The sequence below is a fragment of the Paecilomyces variotii genome (assembly GCF_004022145.1).
Source record: "Paecilomyces variotii strain CBS 101075 chromosome Unknown C8Q69scaffold_1, whole genome shotgun sequence".
Classification (NCBI taxonomy): Eukaryota; Fungi; Ascomycota; class Eurotiomycetes; order Eurotiales; family Thermoascaceae; genus Paecilomyces; species Paecilomyces variotii.
The window spans coordinates 1,131,603-1,151,502 of NW_021167140.1; the positions used below are offsets into that span (position 1 = coordinate 1,131,603).

General features: G+C 47.6%; 7 protein-coding genes across 7 annotated transcripts; 4 read left to right on the plus strand and 3 right to left on the minus strand.

Moving 5' to 3' along the window:
* The first annotated feature begins 732 nt into the window (after positions 1-732).
* On the plus strand, positions 733-2,424 carry C8Q69DRAFT_450169 (SH3 domain protein). Its single transcript, XM_028629419.1, has 4 exons — positions 733-1,156; positions 1,233-1,614; positions 1,673-1,906; positions 1,968-2,424. Exons 1-4 carry the CDS (start codon positions 1,094-1,096, stop codon positions 2,021-2,023), a joined length of 735 nt encoding a protein of 244 aa, XP_028488845.1. The 5' UTR covers positions 733-1,093; the 3' UTR covers positions 2,024-2,424.
* A 42-nt stretch (positions 2,425-2,466) lies between these two features.
* C8Q69DRAFT_523878 (hypothetical protein) lies at positions 2,467-6,519 on the plus strand. Its single transcript, XM_028633574.1, has 3 exons — positions 2,467-2,967; positions 3,019-3,535; positions 3,597-6,519. Exons 1-3 carry the CDS (start codon positions 2,872-2,874, stop codon positions 6,425-6,427), a joined length of 3,444 nt encoding a protein of 1,147 aa, XP_028488846.1. The 5' UTR covers positions 2,467-2,871; the 3' UTR covers positions 6,428-6,519.
* A 921-nt stretch (positions 6,520-7,440) lies between these two features.
* Positions 7,441-9,166, plus strand: C8Q69DRAFT_450176 (tryptophan RNA-binding attenuator protein-like domain-containing protein). The gene is made up of 4 exons (XM_028629420.1): positions 7,441-7,543; positions 7,607-8,047; positions 8,111-8,460; positions 8,526-9,166. The coding sequence occupies exons 2-4, from the start codon at positions 7,867-7,869 to the stop codon at positions 8,736-8,738; spliced, it is 744 nt and encodes a 247-aa protein (XP_028488847.1). The 5' UTR covers positions 7,441-7,543; positions 7,607-7,866; the 3' UTR covers positions 8,739-9,166.
* A 398-nt stretch (positions 9,167-9,564) lies between these two features.
* On the minus strand, positions 9,565-11,265 carry C8Q69DRAFT_14296 (translational initiation factor 2 beta). Its single transcript, XM_028625447.1, has 4 exons — positions 11,141-11,265; positions 10,774-10,909; positions 10,087-10,707; positions 9,565-10,021 (listed from the first exon to the last, which is right to left on the minus strand). The coding sequence occupies exons 1-4, from the start codon at positions 11,150-11,152 to the stop codon at positions 9,855-9,857; spliced, it is 936 nt and encodes a 311-aa protein (XP_028488848.1). The 5' UTR covers positions 11,153-11,265; the 3' UTR covers positions 9,565-9,854.
* Positions 11,266-11,424: 159 nt separating this feature from the next.
* C8Q69DRAFT_450181 (hypothetical protein) lies at positions 11,425-12,391 on the plus strand. The gene is made up of 2 exons (XM_028629421.1): positions 11,425-11,865; positions 11,939-12,391. The coding sequence occupies exons 1-2, from the start codon at positions 11,589-11,591 to the stop codon at positions 12,040-12,042; spliced, it is 381 nt and encodes a 126-aa protein (XP_028488849.1). The 5' UTR covers positions 11,425-11,588; the 3' UTR covers positions 12,043-12,391.
* Positions 12,392-12,515: 124 nt separating this feature from the next.
* Positions 12,516-13,061, minus strand: C8Q69DRAFT_450183 (hypothetical protein). The gene has a single exon (XM_028629422.1). The coding sequence runs from the start codon at positions 12,914-12,916 to the stop codon at positions 12,599-12,601; it is 318 nt and encodes a 105-aa protein (XP_028488850.1). The 5' UTR covers positions 12,917-13,061; the 3' UTR covers positions 12,516-12,598.
* A 3,094-nt stretch (positions 13,062-16,155) lies between these two features.
* C8Q69DRAFT_511813 (hypothetical protein) lies at positions 16,156-18,622 on the minus strand (the record flags this gene model as incomplete). The annotated part of the gene is made up of 5 exons (XM_028633278.1): positions 18,390-18,622; positions 17,856-18,337; positions 17,730-17,799; positions 17,557-17,671; positions 16,156-17,431 (listed from the first exon to the last, which is right to left on the minus strand). Exons 1-5 carry the CDS (start codon positions 18,613-18,615, stop codon positions 16,156-16,158), a joined length of 2,169 nt encoding a protein of 722 aa, XP_028488851.1. The 5' UTR covers positions 18,616-18,622.
* Between the last annotated feature and the right edge of the window lie 1,278 nt (positions 18,623-19,900).

Here is a 19,900-nt window from a genome sequence, read left to right on the forward strand (position 1 = left end):
AATCGTAGCCGAGGAAGAACCAAGACGCCGCAGCTTTCAAAGACGTTCCAATAGTAAAAATTCAAGATCAAACCAAGGCGATTGGGTGGTTAGGACATGACTTAGGCAAGTTAAGAAGAGGGGAAAGAAAAGGCGTGTCTCAGGTCTTCACACATTGTGAAAATTCACATCGCCATGACGCCGAGAGTCATCGCAAACACTGTCGTTCACGAGCCCTCAGGGAAAGCTCCCACAATATGAGCCTCTGAAGGCCCTGGTAGAATGTCCTGCATATTCAGAAAAGCAGAATCATATGTGCGTTTGGCCAAGAGTACAGGCGAGATATCATCACAAGTAGATATCATATCCTAAATTACCTAGGTAGGTACCTGTTAATATCAACATGGGGATGACCGGGAATAGCAACCATAGTGGTTATTCTAGATTAGAACAGAGCCTATTAGTGTGATAAGATCCTTCTGGTGGAGGTGAGACAGTTATCTTTGGAACAATGATCAAGAATCCTATATATTATCTTGATATATGTAAGTTAACTGACTACCTAGGTAACTACATCCCAATAATCTCTGATGTGTCAGCATCGGAACCGCGGAATTCGGCGTGACAAGGCGCCAAGCAGCCAAGCCTAAAGTACCCGCTAAGTACCTCCGAAGTACCATTGTATGGTTAAAGTGCCCAGAAGCTACAGCCCAGCTACAGATCTGGTACGCCATTTAGCCTCCCACTGCTGCGCCCCGTTGGATCTCCAGCAAGACACTGCCACTCTCCAGTTGTGATTTGGCTTTATTTTCCTTGCATCAACACCCAAAAGGTACCGTTGACACTGTAGCACTTCGAGTGTTAAGAGTGTCTTTGACTTTGGTAGCAGGCATCTACTTGCTTATGGCTGCAGTTCTTCTGTATCATAGATAAGACATCTCTTCGGATACCTTAGGCTGAACCATCGTCCTCCATCTCCACCTCCGCTGCGGAATATCCTGATCTCCTGGATTGTCCTACCCAGTTTCCTCCAGACTGAATCTCCTCTTCCACCGTTCTCTCCTATCATCGAATATCAGTCTGGCTCCCGAATTCATCGTTTGATCCCCACGCCATGGCGATGCAGAGCAACCTCTCAAAGGCAATGACCAATCGGTCGCTCCGCACCATCCGAGCAGTTCGTCTTCCCTCTAACCCCCCAGTTATCGATTCTGCGGTCCTCGTGTGGATATATGGCTTACCATTGGAATTAGGAGTTGGAGTTCCTCGCAGATTCTTCCGTAATTACTCCGCAACAACTGTCCTCGATTCTCTCCCAGCTGCCTGGGCAGACTCAGCTTGACAATAATGCTCGCAATATTGCTCCCATCGCGCAACCTACTCCGGCGCCTGCCCAACCTCCAGTTGCAGCCTACTCTCCTCCTACGAACCAATTTGCCAATACTAGCCTGAATGAAAAGGCCCCTACTCCTAATCAATATCCTACTTCGGCGCCTCCTCCGCCTGCGTATGCCCAGACACCTGCGGTTCTTTCGACGGCCTCAGCCTTGTATGCATACACTCCTACCGACGCCGGAGATCTAGCCCTTCAGCCTCACGACCGTATCCAAGTTCTCGAGCACATGAACAATGACTGTATGACTTCATCCACTAAACCCATCTCCTGGAGGATTATTATTAACGTGTATTACAGGGTGGCGCGGTCGTAACGAGCGGACCGGCCTCGAGGGTATCTTCCCTCGGAGCTATGTGAGTGTTCTCAATGAGAAGGCCGGACCTCCAGTCATTGCACCCCAGCCTACAAACTATGGCAACTTGCCTCTCGAAGTGAGCCAGTCGGGTTCGCCTGCTCCGGGACCGGATGGCAAAAAGCCAAGTAAGTTCGAAGAGCAGGGGAAGAAGTTTGGAAAGAAAATGGGCAATGCTGGTACGTTTTTGTTATGGATGGCTTTTCCTTTTGAGTTCGGATCAACTGACAAGTTATCTAGCTATATTCGGTGCTGGTGCTACAATTGGTTCAAACATTGTTAATGGCATCTTCTAAACTTCTTATGGTGAGGTTATTATCTCCTCGCACTCAGAATGGGTTGTTACAATGTGCTGGAACAGGGTAGCACTGGGATTTCACATGCAATGGCGTTGGCGGTTTTTGAATTGGGTTCTCCGCTGTGTCTAGTGTGGGCCATATTTGGCTCAGTTGGTACAGAACACAGACTGATAAATATTGATGACTATTGCTTAATTTCTGGGATTCCTTGATGTCCATGGGCCGCAGTAACCGATCACTCTCGGTTGTTGTTGTGGAAGCTGCGTGTATGCACACTTTAGATAGGCCGATGACTCACATAAGACACTTGCGTCTAACTGGTGAGTAAACCGGTTGTTCTCCTAGATGCTAGATACATCTGTAGATCGTCTCGATAAGTATTATATGGAAGATCCGATCACAACAAATACTGGCAATGTTCATTGGCGCTTGGGGAAAATACTAATCGCGCCCCGTAGAGCGCCCGTTATTATGGTGCATCTTCTGGGTATAGCCCCGCCAGCTCTACTAACAACACCAAGCTGATCATCGGCATATGTTTCATCCTATAAAATCGGTCCTCTAAGCGCCAGCACCAAGTGGGAGATATGGCACGTCGCAGGGAAGGCTGCGGCACATCCCGCATTGGGTTGAACCTATGCAGGGAACTGGGCATCATCGTGGCACAGCCAGTTTCAGCTCACAATCTTGACGCCCACAAACAGCGTACAGAACCTGGATTTTCTGGCCCACCGTGTCAGCGCCATGTTGTATTTATTTAGCTCCCTTTATCATGATCATCCCATAGTCAGGAAGACGCCGGTGGTAACTGCTTTATCTCCAGTCTGTCTTCTCTTTCAGACACGATGAGAGCGCTCTTTCTTCTATTAATACCCTGCCTGATACCAGGTGTCTTTGCAGACGATTGGGACGATTTTACAAATAACCTTGCAACGGATTTGGTAAACAGCCAGCAGATTCGCACCATAAAACCGTACTGATCTCTATTTTAGGCCCCGCTTATCAGTTTGTTTGGAGAACAAGTGACAAAGCAATTTCTTTCAGAGTCACTCAATGTGCTAGATAATTATATCTTTGCGTTGGCCCCCTTGGGAATCCTTACTGCTGTTGTGTCTGTGATCCGAGTATGTGGGAATTCTAGCCTCCGCGCTTTCATTGGGAGGGCGCATGAGGGCCCCGGGGAAGCAGAGCATGAGCTCTTATCATGTGTATCTGAGACGACAGCTGAGCTATTCAATGATGGAGGCATTTCAAGGGTCTTTGGGAGACCCAAGATTCTGGAAGTTGTGGCATGGGAAGATGATCTTTCCACAAACCATGGTAAGACCCAACTTGCAACCCTTCGTGGCGCCGTGAAAAAAGGAATCTGGAATGGACATCTGGCGGATGCCGGCAGTGAAGACCCATTCGAGTTTGATATTCCGAACTTGTCTTTGAACATGGGTATAAAGCGGAGGAGTCAATTTTGGTTTTACACCGCCGCACTGGTTGGATCTATCCTGCAAATAGGTAACTTCTTACAGGTTTATTTCTTGATGGAAATACCCCATTGCTAAATACACTATTCTAGGTATCATTGTGTTTGCCGCCCTTACCGTATTCATGTTTCCACAACACTTCAAAAAGGATGGAAAGGCAGTCGCGGACTATGCCTTCCCTCTTTTCTTCATTGGCACATCTCTACTTTGTGTCGGAATGTTCCTGTGCGCTTTCACGATCGAGCGGTCATCGACAGAGTACTACTACCATCCCCAAAAGAAGTGTAAGATATATTGGCTGCAGCAAGGTGGTCAACAGGTCGGAGACCAAGTTTTTGGGGCTTTTCTAGGAATGCGGGAAAGGGGTGATGGTTGCTCAACTAAGGAGCTACCATATATCAAATCTTTGAGAAATGACAATTACCGCAACAAGGATACTTGGCTTCTGACAGCAGTTTTCTTGACTACGGCTGGATTCGTCTGCCAGTTTGTCGGTCTTCGAGGTTTGCACTCGTCAATCACTCTCGCGCAGCTGGGATCAACGCTCTTAATGGCTATCATCCGGACAAGTCTTCGCACGCAAAGAACCGACCTTGATGATAACCTCCTTTCCAGCGAAGAACGGAGGCTGAATTCTATCAGGAATCAAGAGTTAGACTGCTTCTCTTTCCACCTGGAGAATATAAAATCTTTTCTCGTCTCTGGACAGGTCGATCAGCCCCATCGACAGTCAAGTTCCCGAAATTCTGATACGAAAGAAGGTCAAGGCCGGCAAATCATTGAAACCAGAGCACATCTTGCGGCTCTCACTCATTCTGAAAAGAAAGAGCGTGACTCTGCTTGGGACGATATCCCAACTCGAAACGTCGCGATCAACCTCAGAAATGCCATTCAAGAGACAATGGAGCTTGTGTCTTCATGGTCAAATAAGCGCCTTAGTTCCTATAAATTCGGTATATCTTTGCAATCTCAAGCAGCCGATAGACCGGACGGTTCTGTTGTGGAAAAATATGATATACATCTGCGCAAAACAGACGGCAGTATGCATTGGGAAGTTGATGCAGCGGTGTTAGAAGCAATAGTTGGGTTATGGACATGGTCTCTGCTCTATTCAGACCATGACATTCCGTGGGAAGGGCCATTCTATCGAATAATCGGACAGGATCACCAAGAAGCCTCAGAAGAAGAAACTTTGCTGGTCTACTATAAATGGATTCTCAGGCATACGCCAGCACTACTGGTTCTTTCACACTCAATCCCATTATCTCGAGGAATGTTCGGATACCGTATTACTCCAGCAGCCGGGGCCACAACATGGAGTATTCTCGCCATGAGGACACACAACCCTTTACATTTGATGACAGCGCAGGATATCTACATATACTTTCTGAATTCAGCATTTGGTTTACTTTCGGAGTTAGGCGGGGAGACGGGAATCTTGCCAAACGGAGTCAGTTTCGTCGCTCACAGCAGCCGAATAGAACAATTAGTTCGTTGCTTCGAGGCCAATCACCTAGGAAGTCGGCAAGATGCTTTATTGTGCATAGTGCCAGCATTGCGGAGACGAGGAATATTACCTGAACTTTCTGCAGATTCACCCCCCGTCAGGCAGCAGGTCGAAAAATACATCGCAGCTGGCGAATGGAGTGAAGCATTTTCCTTGCTTCAATGGTTCTGCGAACGTTCAGGAGGAACGGAATTTGAACGTTCAGCTGACGAGATGGGCTATCTCTGTTGCCGGGCAATGCTGAGCCCAGATAGTAATATCCGCGCCGAAGGCTTCAAGCGCGTCTCAACAGCCATAAAATACGATCCGTGGACAGAACGTTTCCACGATATAGCCGCACACCGCCCATCAAATTGGGTATTGTGTGAAAAGGAGTCTTCTTACTGGGATAATTTCTCCCAACAACTCGGGTGGGTTGCGTGGCATATGGCGAAGCGGCTACGCAAGCAGTCATTTTTAGATACCCTTGTGGCGCTTGGTATCCAAGAAGACATTATAAACGGAGGGACAGAGGATGAAAACTCGGAAACAGAAGTGGAAACAGGACGACTCGCAGTGCTGCATTGGCTTACCGAAGGTGACTATGAGGTTTTTGAGCAAGAAATATCCGGGAAATCGATGGTGTTATGTTTAGAATGGCTCACGGGACATCAGCACGAGTCATTATTATACTGGCTGGTGACCAGATGGACAGCAGTTGGTATGCTGTGTCAGCCATTTCTTCACACAGCAATGCGTATAGCGACCAGGAGTGAATCAGACACAGCACTACGGATAATGTGTCGACATGGGGCAGATATAAATGCCAGACTAAATGCAGACCGTGCCGCGAATATCATACGCAGTACAACCCTCTTGATCGACATGATTGTGGAGGACGATGAGAGAGCTGTTCTTAAACTGCTGCAGAATGGGGCCGATGCGAATGCAGAGTTGAGAACAGTGACTCCATTAATGCTTGCCGCTGAGCGCTCGGTCAAGATCACGGGGTTACTTCTGCAATACGGTGCGGACCTCAATGCACGCCCCAACATGGAAGAGACTGCACTGAACAGGGCGGCAATAAATAATCGTCTCGACGTGGTCGCGCTTCTTCTCGACAAGGGGGCCGACATTGACACTCCAGGCATTAACGGAATGACTCCGCTCCTATCAGCAGTGTCCGAGGGATATATAGAATTGGCAGAATTTCTGATCGTAAAGGGTGCTAATATGGACGCACAGACTACAGATGATGGAATGACTGCGCTGATGCTAGCCTTCAAAGAAGGTCGGGCATCTATAGCCTCCTTATTAGTGAGTAGGGGCTGTGACATACGCAAGAAGGATAGCGAGGGCTACACCGCTAGCGATTGGGCGAGACGGGCAGGACAGGAGGAAAATTATATAGCTCTCCTACATTCGAGGCCGGAATAAATGATTCAATGCAGGTTCTTGCAATACTGGTCTCTATTGTACTATTTATTGTACGCGGAGATCGGACGGACATCTGAGCGTCGTAATATATTAAACAAGAGTTATCATGGTGGGCACATACTCCGTACTCGGTGTAAGGCTACTCAGTTAAGCAGTCGAAATGTCGAAGGTAATGGAAAATGCAATGACAAAGACCGTGTCTGTTGCTGACAGTCACTCTAGGTCTATAAAAGGCTGCTTGGGATTAGCGCTCCTTGCTACGATCTTCGACGCGTACTTACAAGAATAGCTGTTGCACACTGCCAATCTATTAGGGGCCCATCGACAAGCTTGATCTCTGCCTCTCTCCGCCGTTAGCCCCTGGAGTTGTTTCACAACGCCCAGCATGCATCGGTCACATCTGTTTCTTGGTGCGGAGACAATCAATGTGATTATTGGTGAGAGCGTTGCTTTAGGGCATTGTGAGCGCTAACTCCAGGGCCAATCACACTGCCCAACAGCCTCATCAGGATCGATCAACTCCCCGCTGGCTTGCGATCGGTCGCTCTCGTGCCTCTATTAACCGCCTGCCAGGGTCTATTCAGAGGCCATCTAGCAGTCAGCCTTGTTGATTTGCTAGGCTCCTGTAGCTGTCCGATTTTGGGGACGCAATGATAAAGCGAATGGCTTCCGCCTTGCGCTTCAAGTCCTTGTTGAATATCTTTCCATCATCAGGCTTGTTCTACATGTTCTGACCCCAACCTCTAGACCACTTTGGAGGGACTGCTATAGCGAGCTTGTTGCTTGATGCAGAAGCACTGACTTTGTGTACCCCACCTTTTCTCTCTTTCAGTTGTTCCTGTATCAGTTATATATATATCGCCTAGTTATTCCACATCCGTTGGTCCATTCGCTGCTGATCTGCAGCTATTTGGTGTGAAGTTCTATCTTCGCAGGTATTGCTGCGCAGGCTACGCAGGCTTCGTTCTTGCGATATCTCAGGAAGCAAATTCTACATCCACCATGGCAACATATACTCAGGTGCCTCACTTCTCACGTAAGTCGTGTTATCTTCGCGATCTGCCAGCCAAGTGATGTTGTATACTCATTATTAGCCAGCGCCTCCCAGTTCCGGAAGTAAGTGCTTATACTGTTACCGTGACACGACCCAAGTATTGGAGAATCTCCTAACAATGTTAGCATTTCCGCCGCCTCCTCAAGCCTCCCCAAGATTTCCTCCTCAAGCTTCATCGGGATATCCGCAAGCCTCTCCAGGATTTCCTCCTCCAAACTTTAGTTATCCACCGCCGCCGACGCATGCATCTCCGTTGAACGGTGCATATCCCCCTCCACCACCATCTGTGAGTCCGCCATCCACCGAGATTACTGCACATGCATCGAATGATGCATCGTACTCAACAACATCGATTTCCCCACCGCCTAGATCGCCATCCATCAGTATGAAAATGCAGCAAATGCCTGGCGGTGCACCGCCGTTTGGACAATTCACAGGTGCCGTATCTACTGCACAAGACGACGTGGGAACTTTCAATGGTGGAAGCTATAGGATTAGCCATCGGGATAGTAACTCCCTCCTAACCTTGCAATTGGCGGCTGGATGTCCAATATCGGCAAAACCAGGTAAGATTGGACTTCTGTTGTGTGTTGACTTATTTGCCTTCTAATCTGACTGCGGGACGACAGGAGCCATGATTGCGATGTCCCCGACGATAACGCTCAAAGGTAGTGTTAATTTGGGCGTACTAAAACTACTCGCGGGTTTCAGTTTAACCGTATCTGAATATACCGGACCTGGAGAACTGCTTCTTGCCCCATCTACACTCGGCGACATCACTGTGCTTCGTTTCAGCGGCTCTGAAGAATGGAGAATTGGGAAGCATTCTTTCCTAGCGGCAACTTCTGCCATCAAGAAAGATCATGAATCTCAGGATCTCTCCAAGGGTATGTTCTCTGGTGTGGGTTTCTTCATATACAAAATTTCTGGGGTTGGTCTTGTCTGGTTACAGAGTTTCGGTGCGATTATCAAGAAAGATGTAAGTTGGATTTGATTCCACGTATTCGGAGCCGTTCTTATTCATACTGATTCAATTGATGCTAGCTTGTCGAGGGAGAGTCCTATTATATCGACAACGGTCATGTCGTGGCTTGGAACTGCAAGTTTAAGATGGAGCGCGTCGCTTCTGGTGGTATTATCTCGGCCGTTAGTTCGAAAGAAGGTCTTGCTTGCAGATTTATTGGTCCCGGGTCCGTTTACATACAGACAAGAAACATGAAAGTCTTCGCTGCGCAGTTACAAGCATACAGTGGTTGATCTCGAGGATGAACATTGTTCTTCCGCAACCGGGAGAAGAAGAAAAAAAGTGTGGAAGGAATTATTGCAACTGATATTTTTAGGAGGGGCGCTGGATATTACTTTTTTTTTTCGCGGAAATCTACTTTCTCTTCATGCCTTTCATATCCTATATGACTCTTTATGATTCGTGACGATATCTTTTTGTATTTCGAGAACTATCTGTTTTACCACTTTCTATATACCCGTCTATATATGACACTCTCATTCAGAAAACCAGCTTCGGTATTTATTATCCTTGCGTTCTAGTAAAAGATTGATATCCAACATTGCGAGTCATAGAACTAGGGACTCTCCAATAGTATTGACAGGAACTGGACACGAGTCGATTTCAGCTGAGACACTTCAGAACTTCGAACAAGCTCTCAACAATCACTAAGAAAACAAAGCCCTAACTCTATTTTTATTCTACAACCGTCGCCTGAAGGATGCTGCTTGATTTCAGTCGACAAGTACTTTCGGGATATATTGAGCACTAGGCTAATAGACCAGAAATAAAAAATGCAGCACGTTTCTTATTCCCCCCCCTCTCGTCGTGTTTCTATGGGCCCAAGAGGATCATGGCGATCTTCGGCAAATCCCCGGGGAGACAAGTTCTATTTCGAATAGGAGAACTACACTAGAGAATATGGACAGAGATCATAATCATGCATCGGCTTCAAATCTCATGTAACATGGTATCCTCCTATACACTTCCACTGAAAAGAGGCTGGAGGAGAAAGGAAGTATGATATGAAGACGCAAATAGAAAGAAAACAGCTCGCAGGTACCCCATTGAGCTGCTGAACTGAATGGGAGTGAATCTAATTCTTATCCATTGTCATCCACTTTGCCATACCGTTATTTCCATTCCCATGTCTTACATTTTGTTCAACGATTCCGATTCTCCACACCCTCATGATAAAAATTTTTGAGCGTCATCAGGCTTGACATCAACCTCGGAATCATTCGTTCAGTCCGTTCCCAGTCCACCACAAATGCTTGGTAAAAAGTGCACGCGAGAGAACACCCAAAAATATGATAGAAACTGGCCACACCATCTCCAAGCGAAAGAAAATCGAAGAGCAAGCGACAAGCTTAACCCTGTCTCTTTCTGCGACCGACCTGTCCACGGAAACCAGTCTTGATGGCCGTAACGGAACGACGGGATCCGCAAGAGTTGCAGGTAACGAAGTAGAGACGGTTTTCACCCTTGTTGAGCTCAGTGTCGGGACTGCGGCAGGTCTTGCAGGTAACGTATTCAACTATGAATCAAACTTGTTAGCTTCTGATTATCTTGGGGAAGTTAGACAAAGGAGCGTTAGCATACCGATGTATCTTCGAAGAACGTTCTCGATCTGCTTCTGCTGGAAACGACCCTTGATAACCAGACGTCTGCTTCCGTCCACACTTCCGCTGGTACCCAATTCGGCGAACAGGAACTGCATAACGTGGTCGTCCGAACGCTTCATACGCTTGCAGATATCGGCGATATTGGCGAAAATGGTACGACGGTTACCTTCACGCAGACACTGAGGCGGGGGAATCTTGTATGATTTGGAACCGCTGGACAGCAGATCGGGGTGGTGACTCTGGATGAGGGAGAAGAAGCGCTTGACGAGCAGCTGGTAAGGGATCGCTTGTGTCGAGTCGTGTTGCCAGATACCAGTTCCAGCCTCGAGGTCACCTTCCGGTACCTCCTCAGCCTTTTCCTCTGCACCCTCCTCCGCGACACCGGCTTCAGCGAGCTTGGCCTCGAAATCATCAACCTTCTTGACCTTCTTGGTCTTCTTCTTCTTCAAGGCGCTGAGGTCCAGCTCTCCATCGGCAGCTGGTGCGGCCTCCTCGCCCTCTGCAGACTCTTCCTTGGGCTTCTTCGTCTTTTTCTTTTTTGACAGACCCTTGAAAAGCTCTGTCACTTCATCGACGTCCTTGTCCGGCGACGCTGGTCCTTCGCATCGACGTTAGAGAAATCCGACGCACATGATTTGGGGCGAGATAAAAGAACAAAACTCACCAGCAGAATGCTTCTCAGCCGTCACCTTATCCTCAGCATGGCTGGCTTCTCTGATCTCGCCGTTGGCATCCATGATTGTTGCACCTTCGCTAAAGGCTACGGACTTGCGGTGTTTCGGAGGCGCGGTCTGAACTTCCTTCACCGGGCAAGAAAATGAGTCAGTAAAGGGCACAAGAGTAAGTGAAGAGCCGTCTGGTGCTGGTTAGGTTGAGCGCAACCACCTGCTAGAGACACGAGAGCCCGGGAAGTGGGTATGGTGGCAACGCAAGCGTGGTGTTGCCGAGGGGTAGTAGTATTATTATGAGAGGCGTGGGTTTAAAGAAAATGTGGGAGGCTCAATCGGCAAAAGGGAGAGGGTGTGACGTACAGTTTCCGCCATATTGGTTTGCACTGAGAGATGCGAACAACAACCAGCACGATCGATGATAGGATCCGTATGCGAAGAGGCACGGCGAACAAGGAGAACAAGACTGAAGGATACTTCTCACTCGATGACTCGAATCTCCTGGACTGCGATGGCAATCGGTTTATCGCCCGTCCCTCTCACGTGATCTCTTTGGGCCAAAAAGGCAGGAGTAATCGTATTACCGTAATCTTGTAATCACGTGGCTTCGCGCTTGACGTCGTGAGGAGACATCAACATCGAGCTCACTGCTGGCTTCGTTCGGGATCTACCTGCACAAACAAGAGTCTGCTCATGCTCGAATTCATTTGCGGGCGGTAGGGCGGCTGCCGCGGTGTCTGATCCGTCATTCAAACACGAATCCTCGTTGCCTTCTCCCCACTGCTCAGCTTCTTGCTACACCACTATCACCATGTCTACCTCCGGCCCATCCCCGGGATACTCCCCCTCCGCCTCGGCTTATATGGTCTCCTCAAACTACAACACATATCACTCTAACTCAGATGATGAGGTAGCTTCATTGCCTTCTGAGTCCACCAGCGGTTCCGACGTCGGGTCGCTGTCAGACGACGACTATTCGGATGCAGACGAGGAATGGAAAGAAAGTATCCAGCAACTGGAATTGCTGTTGACGATGGTCCTAGTTCCGTTTATTGGGAAATACATGGGTAGGCGATGCGCCTATTGGGGTATGTTCCCATTGCATTGCAAATAAAGCCCCTCGAGAGTTAGAATCGCTTCACTAACGGGTTGTCCCTGCAGGATGGACAAAGTTCATGGAATGGAAATACCCCGTGGAGATTGTCGTGACAAACAAAGCTGCTTTCAAAGGCACTGGAGCTGTTGAGGCTGCGTCATCATTGTGATTATCCCTGTAGGGAATATTCAACCGTTCATAGAAGTTTTCGCCATGAGCGATGGGATCTGGCGTACGGTTTTACGCGGGTGGATGAAGTCCTAAATGTTCATAAGTCTTAGAAGCATCGTGCTTGCGCAAATATACATTTGCAGAATTAATCAAAGCAGCTCTTCCAATCCAGTTGAAGTTTCCAAGCACTGCAGACCTTCGCGGCCCTATTTGACCATGCGTTGGAGGCTAGGAATTATACATTGAAATCAACTAGAACCAAGACAAACCTAACATCTTGCATGAATGTTGACTTCGACTGGTAGGTACTGAGAGAAGAGAGCTTCATGGGTGGTGTTAAATGCAGGGGCCTTTTATCTATCTGATTAGAAACAGACAAACAGGGACACGTGATGCAATGGTTATTCTGGAACAACCTCAGGGCCCCATCAGACATCCGGTCTTGAACTGATCTATCAATCCCATGCTGTTAAATCAGACCAGTCCTGGCATAATAAGTTGCAGAATGGCCAGCAAAATATCACTATGCTTTTCAATCCTTCCAAAGAGCGGCCTCACTTCTCGCTGGTATGCTTTGCCATTTTGGCTACTCTCTCAGCGTTTTCTTTTGCAGCTCTCTTCCGCACTTCAATTGTCTCGGAGCTCCCAAACGGTATACCCATCTCCGCTAGAGCAGGTCTGGCAAAATATGAGGGGTCACTACAACCGTCAGGGGCCAAGAAACGCTCCAATGGACTCTCCTGGAACAACTCCTGCCTTGGTCTAAACAACTTCAGGGAATCTGAGCTCTGCCCTTCATCTTTCCTATGAGCGAGTGCACCCGTTTCATTCGCAGCTCGGGATGACGGATCTTGATAATGAGACATGGCCATCCCGAGCTGCGAATGGAAGAGACACACTCGCTCATCATTTATGACTTTGTCGACCCAGCTGTGATCATTCCCCTGATTCTGTTTGAAAAACCGTCAGCTCATAGACATGATGATACCGTGTATACAGCTTACGCTTCTAAAGAGTGCTTCTTGCTCCTCAAGAAGCTCCTTGGTGAGCCTGGTGTTTCCAGTATCACGGTGCATGGTGCGTGAGGACAGCAACTCTCTAGGAATGCGATCTGGAATATGGTTCAGCGATTTGAAGAAACGATCTATCTGAGAAAGAGGCATCATACTGACTAGGAGACCTTGCTACTAACTGACCTCAACGTTTCTATTATCTCGCTGACCTCTGTTTCCAGAATTATGACTCAGTTTCTTGTGGACAGATCGCATAAGTTTTGTGTTAAGATAAGGATGCTCGTTATTGTGTCTAACTGGATATTCGCGAAACTGGACATAGAGTTATTTGCTTTTCTCAGAGGAAATATGGACACAGTCTTCCATTTATGGCTGAATATCATGCCACAGTGCTCCATGTCAATCCTGGAGGTTAGTATGCGGACGACATCGAAGACATGTTTCCACATGGATCGGAGCTCAGTGTGTATTAGGGTGGAAGGGCTATCTAGTGTGTTACTTGGTACATGGTTGTCCATATTGGGTCATGTAGAGCTACTCGGGGCTCTAGTTACCACTTGCAGTAGGTGACCTGCGCCCATGATTTGGCTGAGATGTCAGGGTAGACTCTAACATATGTCCCTTTGGCTCGCAACATGATACGAATCAGCCCAGCATCCTTGAATCTAAGGCAACCGGTTACTGTCTTGAGACAGAGACATCAGTTTCCCTGGAAAGCAGCGTCAGACCGTCTATCTCCGGGACATTAAACTTCCTACCAATGCCTTCTTGACGCCTCATTTGCCCGGAAGCATGCGTAACTCCGCGGACTACTGCATAATAATCACGGGCCGTCAGCCGTGCAGGGGGAATAGCTTAATCCGATATATGAAGGCGGGGTCTAAAATCCACTTACCGTTGTGCCGGACTCACCGGACACATAGTGCTTGGATTTGCAGAGGCTCTGTCAAGAAACTTGCCGTTATTGGATTTGTGACAAGGTTTCAGCATTCCAGACCCTTATAATAGCTGAAAGCTCATACTGTCTTAGGCAGACTAGTGTGAATAAATGCACGACTGGTTCCTTTATAGTGTCCTTCCCAAACTTTAAACTCTCCGAAAGTCTGATATGGGGCCCAAGAGGACGGTTTCACCGCCTCAATTTCCAGTTTCTTGGGTCGCCCAACACCTACATGAAAGAGCCTCATTTTTGAAAAGGTGATTCATAGTTCCTACTATGCAATAGCTCATTTTCATGGCAGAATCATACCATATTGCCGGTAATCATTATACTCTTGGTACTCGACCCGTCACCCGAAGACTATACCTTTGTTGCATCCATCAGAAGTCTACCTCTCATACTGATCACCGAATCCAAGGCAGCTTGATATCGGTACTCCACTGACAAATTGGATAACTATGACAGCAAAAGGAACTGGAACTTGCTGCGCTCCACATGTGGAAGATGCGTACCACGCAACAATATGTCTTTCGATACGCCAGTGCGGGGTTTTAGAAGCACAATACGGAGTAGACAAGACGTGGGCTGGGAATCCCAAGGCTCCGGGTCTCCCATACTTACTGGGTCAAGGCTCCCGACGCTCAGGTTGCTCAATTTCGCTTCCACTGTGTCGGGTCGTCTGGAAGACCATATCTATCATTGAGAACCACTTCGGGAACCGGAACACCGTCCCGTGTCATCCGACAAAAGTACCGACTATCAATCACCCACTTTCTCTGTTCCCTGGAGCTCGAAAGCCCCAATCACATCAGGCTAGGTGGTTAGAATTGAGGCTTTTGCTGCACACCGCTCCATTGTCGACTTCTTCGCATTGCGGTTCTCGTACTTTTGACAGACTTTAGTTCGATTCATTTCATCAGACAATGTCCCTAAGGGAGTCTCCACGCAAGGTCCCTAAGCAAAGAATTTTTATTTTTTTTTTCTCCCAAAATACAGGATAATCTAGGATTAGGGCGGAACATACAGAAGCGTCTAGTGAATCCAGCAAAGGTTCCGAGAGCTGGTACTGTACATTTTCCCTGTCACAGGCTATGTACAGGGCCAGGAACGGCATGGAAATTCCTCAATCTCACTCTCATGCGACCTACCAGCCCACCCTTATTATTTTTACTGCACATAGATACCGTTCCCGAATAATTGGTTTTACTTTCCGGAGACATCTATCAAAAAGGCAACCATTGGCCAGGCTGATAGGGAACTATGTACGTACACTTCATTCCCACACAAGGGCCGTGCCCTGCTTCTACTCAGTTAGCGCTAAATACTGGATAACAGACAGTCTAACGCAGAAGATATCTTCCTAATCTATGGAATTATGCTATTATTCTTTGATAAGAGATGTCTGAGTCCACAGGAAATACACTTAGGACTATGCTCATGTGTTTCTTAGGAGGGAACTTTTTATCTTTGATTTTCTCTTTTTCCAATGCTCTGATTTTGAAATCGGCTTTTCAACCTCAAAGGGTTCTACCTATGTACTTCTCATATGTAGTAGGTTTGAAGAGTGGGGATAAACTGAGCAATTCCGGGAGCGGGATTTAGTTTGGCGATTTCTGGGTCCCGTGTGCCATTACTTTCAGGCTCTTGAATTCTCTGGCGACGAGGCTGCAGCGTGCATCATTTCTCTTCGAAACTGTATATATGCTCTTGTTCTGTAAAAGGTCGATAAAGCGAGCATGTCATAAATAAGGCCAGTGTTTCCTAATTTCGGGTTTCAATGCAGGAGTTGCCTGAAACCGGGGCCCATCTGCCATTCGTAGCCGGTTCGCGGACATGGAATTAGGACCAAAGAATAGGGCTGGATTCCCGGATATGGAGCAGTTATCTCGTATATTGGTGATCTTCTCTGACTTTTTCTTCCGTTCCCTGACGCAATACACATTATGTACCAGAGAATCAGAAAAGAGGCTGTCTGTCTTGACGAGCATAGTATGTGATAATACAAAAGTATTGCAAACGCCAGTTTGTGTGGACCAATTCCCATATCAATCTAATCGTGCAATTTATTAAAACCAGAAAGTCCTGCTAGTCTAATACCCATAATCCCAAAGCCTTTCAAGGTACCAGACATGGCATCAGGATCTCAATTGAAGCTCTCTCAATACAGCCTATTCTGTCGCCAAAACGCCGGAGGTCCGCAATCCCTCTCAGTTGTGTTCTTGAGAGAACTAGAATGGTGTGTCTGTTCCAAAAGAGCCGAATGCTGTGTTGCTAAGTCTTGCATGTGCGGGCTTTTATGAAGGGAGTCTGCAGCCAGCGGAAAAGAGGAGTCCCACGTCGGTAACTGACTTGTATATGGGCGTGATACTTCCGGCAGGAAATATCGAGGTTCTTTCGAGATGGCACCACGAAGTGTCGAACCCAGTATGGGCTGTGCAAACGGAATATCTGACAGAAACTTATCGTGAGATCCATGTGCGACTCCAGCGCGAGACCCTGGAGAAAGTGTCAGGAAGCCTGGTAACTCATCCTGAAACTCCCATTTGTCGAATTCCTCGTTCTTCATATCAAGGATTTCTTCGACGGTGTGTGAATTTCCGTATAGATTAAACAAAATGTCATCGACACTTGGAATGCTAGCACTGATAGCATATTCTGTCTGGAGGTCAAGCGATCCAGTGGGTCCTTGGTGTTGACTAAAACACTCATCGCCCTTTTCGATCTCTCTATCTCCAACCTCTTTGGCATCCGAATTACTAATGTAATATGTGGCTGGTGGTTTGCAGTGGTCAAATGGCAATTCTCCTTCGCCCACCGACCATGGTGACTTGCCGGTGATCTTCTCAGCTAGCATCACCTGTGACGCAGAACGGTTCGTCGGGCTCACATGAACAGAAAACTCCGTAGACCTTTCGTGTGAGAGATTGTTCTGAGGATGGCCCCTTGACAACAGCTCAGCGTGGTTTGGATGCGTGCTTCTATAATTTCCGGGATGATGTTTGCTTCTGGTGTTCATGGAATACTGTCTGTTCCCTAGGTCGACCACCAGTTTCTCAGTACCAGAAGTGTCGTCCTGGAGACTTTGCAAGTGTTCTCGATGTTCGGAGAGCTTCTTCAGATCCTCTAGATTGTAGTACGCCTTCTTATCCTCAGCAACTGCGTATCTTTCATCATTTCGAGGGTTTGACTCATTCAAGAGAATCCCAGTCACGTATGTCAACAGAGACGGATCCAGTTCTTGAGAGTGAGCTGCTGCCTCCCTGTCTGGATAAGGACAGATAACTGAAGAGTCGGGGTCCATTGACATCTTCTGAGAGCAGCGGGTGTTCGTGTTAGTTGTTCTGTCGGGAAGTAACCGAGAATAGTTGTTAGATTGACTAAGTTGCTTTTCCTCGACAGCGGTGAAGTTGTCATAATTTGTGGACGGTGAATCCCTGAGGTCGCAATCTCATGACAATGAATCTCTTGACCATTTTCTTTGCAGTTCTTCTGTCTGGCAGCCTGTGTGTCGACAGGTCGGACAGCTGTGGAAAAATATTGTGATATTTTTCTGTATGACCTTTCTGCTGGGCTTGGCTGAAGATATCGCTCCTCTGTCGCTTGTTTATCTCTGTGATCATCTCGATGTCCGCGTTTGTGGAGGAAGTTCATTTCTGAAAATGTGAGATCCGGGACTAATGGTAAATGTTAGATGTGCACATTATGCAATCCGGATATACAAGGTGTGCGTACGATCTCGCGGTTTCACAGGGGTGGATGTTCTGCCTTTCCCGAATATGCCCATTCTGTGACCGGGTTGTACCTGAGTAAAAAGAATCAGAAATGTATAGCACAGAACGACTGTTCTAATTGTCTTACCGTTAGACGGTCAGTTGTGACATTAGCAGCATTGAAGTCTTCGCTGATCTGCGTATGTCTTCTTCTTTTTCTTCTTGGTTTGTTATTCCTTTGTCTTGAAGTGGATGCAATCCGCTGGGGAATTGTTGTCGCCTTCGGTTGATATCGATCCGGTCTAGTTTTTGCTCGAGACTTCCTTTCATATTTCTTTTCGACAATCCTTCTTCTTTTAGTATTAGCTGTTTTCGAACCCAATTCTAATGTAAGGCCCTGTACTTTCTCGGTTACAGGAGAATGGAGGACAACTTCGTCGTCCGAAATCACGCGTCGACTTTTTTGCACTGAATTTCCTTGAATCCCTAAAAGGTTGCCTTGACAAATTGAAGTTGTCCTGTTCCCTCCACGGTCATATACATCGGGAGTATGATAGAACCTGGCATTTGGAGAATCATGTGGGTTACGCGCACGGAAAGTATTAAGACCATGGTCTACCTGGTCACTGTCTGATCTGGTCAGCCTGATTCTGCATGACATCAACCAAGGGGGCTCTGTTACATGGAAACTGCAACGGATTTGCATGGATATTTTCAGAGCGCTGTTGTTGTATCAGCTCGTGCGATGTTTTGTTCTGGTTCTGCACTTCCTCTGGGGCATTGCACTCCCGTATCGGAGCTCTCGTTCCGTTAAAGTCATCAGACGTGCGTTTTGTGTGTAGGCCAGAAGGCACCTCGGTTTCAGAGAGCCATTTAAATATGTAGGAGGTTTTGTCAATACCAGCCATATCTCAGGCTTTCGATATATGAACCAGCTCTGTCCAAGCAAGAATCTGGCTCGAGCTTAAGAAAGTCATTCAAACGAGGCACTTCTGATCTATCTCCGAACAAAGAGATCGGCCCAGATGAAGGTTATTGTGTCTTCATTTCTATCATCATTGCTAGGTAACCCGTATGATTGCTCTGGTGTACAAGGTAGGTAAGCATAAGGAAGCTAAATTGGGCAACTGCGTCGTCGCTAACCAGTCCCGCTCACACTTGACTGTCAAGCTCTGTTTACCACCGTTTCCAGCAGGCGACTACACGAATGCCATTCATCCCACGAGCATTGAAAACAATACGAGCAATGGACTTATCATGGCTCAGCCGAAATCAGATCACATCGGTAACGGTCAACAGCAATGTATCGATCTGCGTCTGAAGAGGAAGCCAGTGACCGTATCACGACTCAGATCACTCATGCAAATTCGTGACGAGTCATTGTGCTGGAGGCCCCCACCAATGCAGATGGTACCATGTTATAGAAGCTGACGTTTCAAGTGTTCAGAGCGACTGTTGAAGCTGCATCGCGGCGATCGCGTGGACGACGGGCTCGATCAATCGCCTAGAGACCGACAAAAACGGCCTTTGAGCAGTAGCCAGCATGTGGTCCTATCGTGAAACATCTGATAACGGTTCTATCTTACCATATGTCCGCCATTGATGGAAATGTCGCAACGATCCCCATGATGCAAGAGACGAGTGGCATTGGGGCGAACCCCAGTTGGTTCCAAGAAGCGGAGATCAACCTTGTTTGATTGAGGGATAAAGGGCTCGTTGCTCTGACGATCGCCTTTGATATACTGCAAGCCTGCAACGGATCGATAGCTCTAGCATTGGCGGAAAAGTAAACCAGAAGAATGGCCAACCGCGTCGTTTGGGGAGATGACCGTTAGGCGCGCATCGCTGCAAGTTCAGGTGATCCGCTAAGCTCCGCAGCTTAGCCGGCAATTCTCAACAGCTTTGCCCCGTTGAGAGATTCATGATAATAGTTAACTCGATCATTTGGTCAGAGCTCCAGCAGAACACGGTTGTCGCTCCAAGATATAGGCGGAGAGCTCCAATGTAGTCCCTGCCGCAAAGGCTACACTATCTACTGGGTCTGCCCTGCAGCCGTCAGCATTCGCCGCAAGGATTTGCCGCATCTTCAATCCCATCCACATCGGATGTCGAGGGATCTACGCTTGCGCTGCGGTACGTTCCGGCCGAGATGGACAATGATGGGTGACCACGAAACTGGCTGTCCTTCTCAAG

Bases quoted from the DNA above. Each gene is read 5' to 3' on its own strand.
- C8Q69DRAFT_450183 (XM_028629422.1), bottom strand. From the start codon at position 12,916: ATGGCCATGTCTCATTATCAAGATCCGTCATCCCGAGCTGCGAATGAA.
- C8Q69DRAFT_450169 (XM_028629419.1), top strand. From the start codon at position 1,094: ATGGCGATGCAGAGCAACCTCTCAAAGGCAATGACCAATCGGTCGCTC. The intron at 1,157-1,232 runs GTTCGTCTTCCC...CATTGGAATTAG, and splicing joins CGCTCCGCACCATCCGAGCA to GAGTTGGAGTTCCTCGCAGA. The intron at 1,615-1,672 runs GTATGACTTCAT...CGTGTATTACAG, and splicing joins CGAGCACATGAACAATGACT to GGTGGCGCGGTCGTAACGAG.
- C8Q69DRAFT_523878 (XM_028633574.1), top strand. From the start codon at position 2,872: ATGAGAGCGCTCTTTCTTCTATTAATACCCTGCCTGATACCAGGTGTC. The intron at 2,968-3,018 runs GTAAACAGCCAG...TCTCTATTTTAG, and splicing joins ATAACCTTGCAACGGATTTG to GCCCCGCTTATCAGTTTGTT. The intron at 3,536-3,596 runs GTAACTTCTTAC...ACACTATTCTAG, and splicing joins TGGATCTATCCTGCAAATAG to GTATCATTGTGTTTGCCGCC.
- C8Q69DRAFT_14296 (XM_028625447.1), bottom strand. The intron at 10,708-10,773 runs GTGAGTTTTGTT...GTCGATGCGAAG, and splicing joins GGCTGAGAAGCATTCTGCTG to GACCAGCGTCGCCGGACAAG. The intron at 10,022-10,086 runs GTATGCTAACGC...TTTGATTCATAG, and splicing joins CGTTCTTCGAAGATACATCG to TTGAATACGTTACCTGCAAG.
- C8Q69DRAFT_450181 (XM_028629421.1), top strand. From the start codon at position 11,589: ATGTCTACCTCCGGCCCATCCCCGGGATACTCCCCCTCCGCCTCGGCT. The intron at 11,866-11,938 runs GTATGTTCCCAT...TTGTCCCTGCAG, and splicing joins TAGGCGATGCGCCTATTGGG to GATGGACAAAGTTCATGGAA.
- C8Q69DRAFT_450176 (XM_028629420.1), top strand. From the start codon at position 7,867: ATGAAAATGCAGCAAATGCCTGGCGGTGCACCGCCGTTTGGACAATTC. The intron at 8,048-8,110 runs GTAAGATTGGAC...GCGGGACGACAG, and splicing joins TCCAATATCGGCAAAACCAG to GAGCCATGATTGCGATGTCC. The intron at 8,461-8,525 runs GTAAGTTGGATT...AATTGATGCTAG, and splicing joins GTGCGATTATCAAGAAAGAT to CTTGTCGAGGGAGAGTCCTA.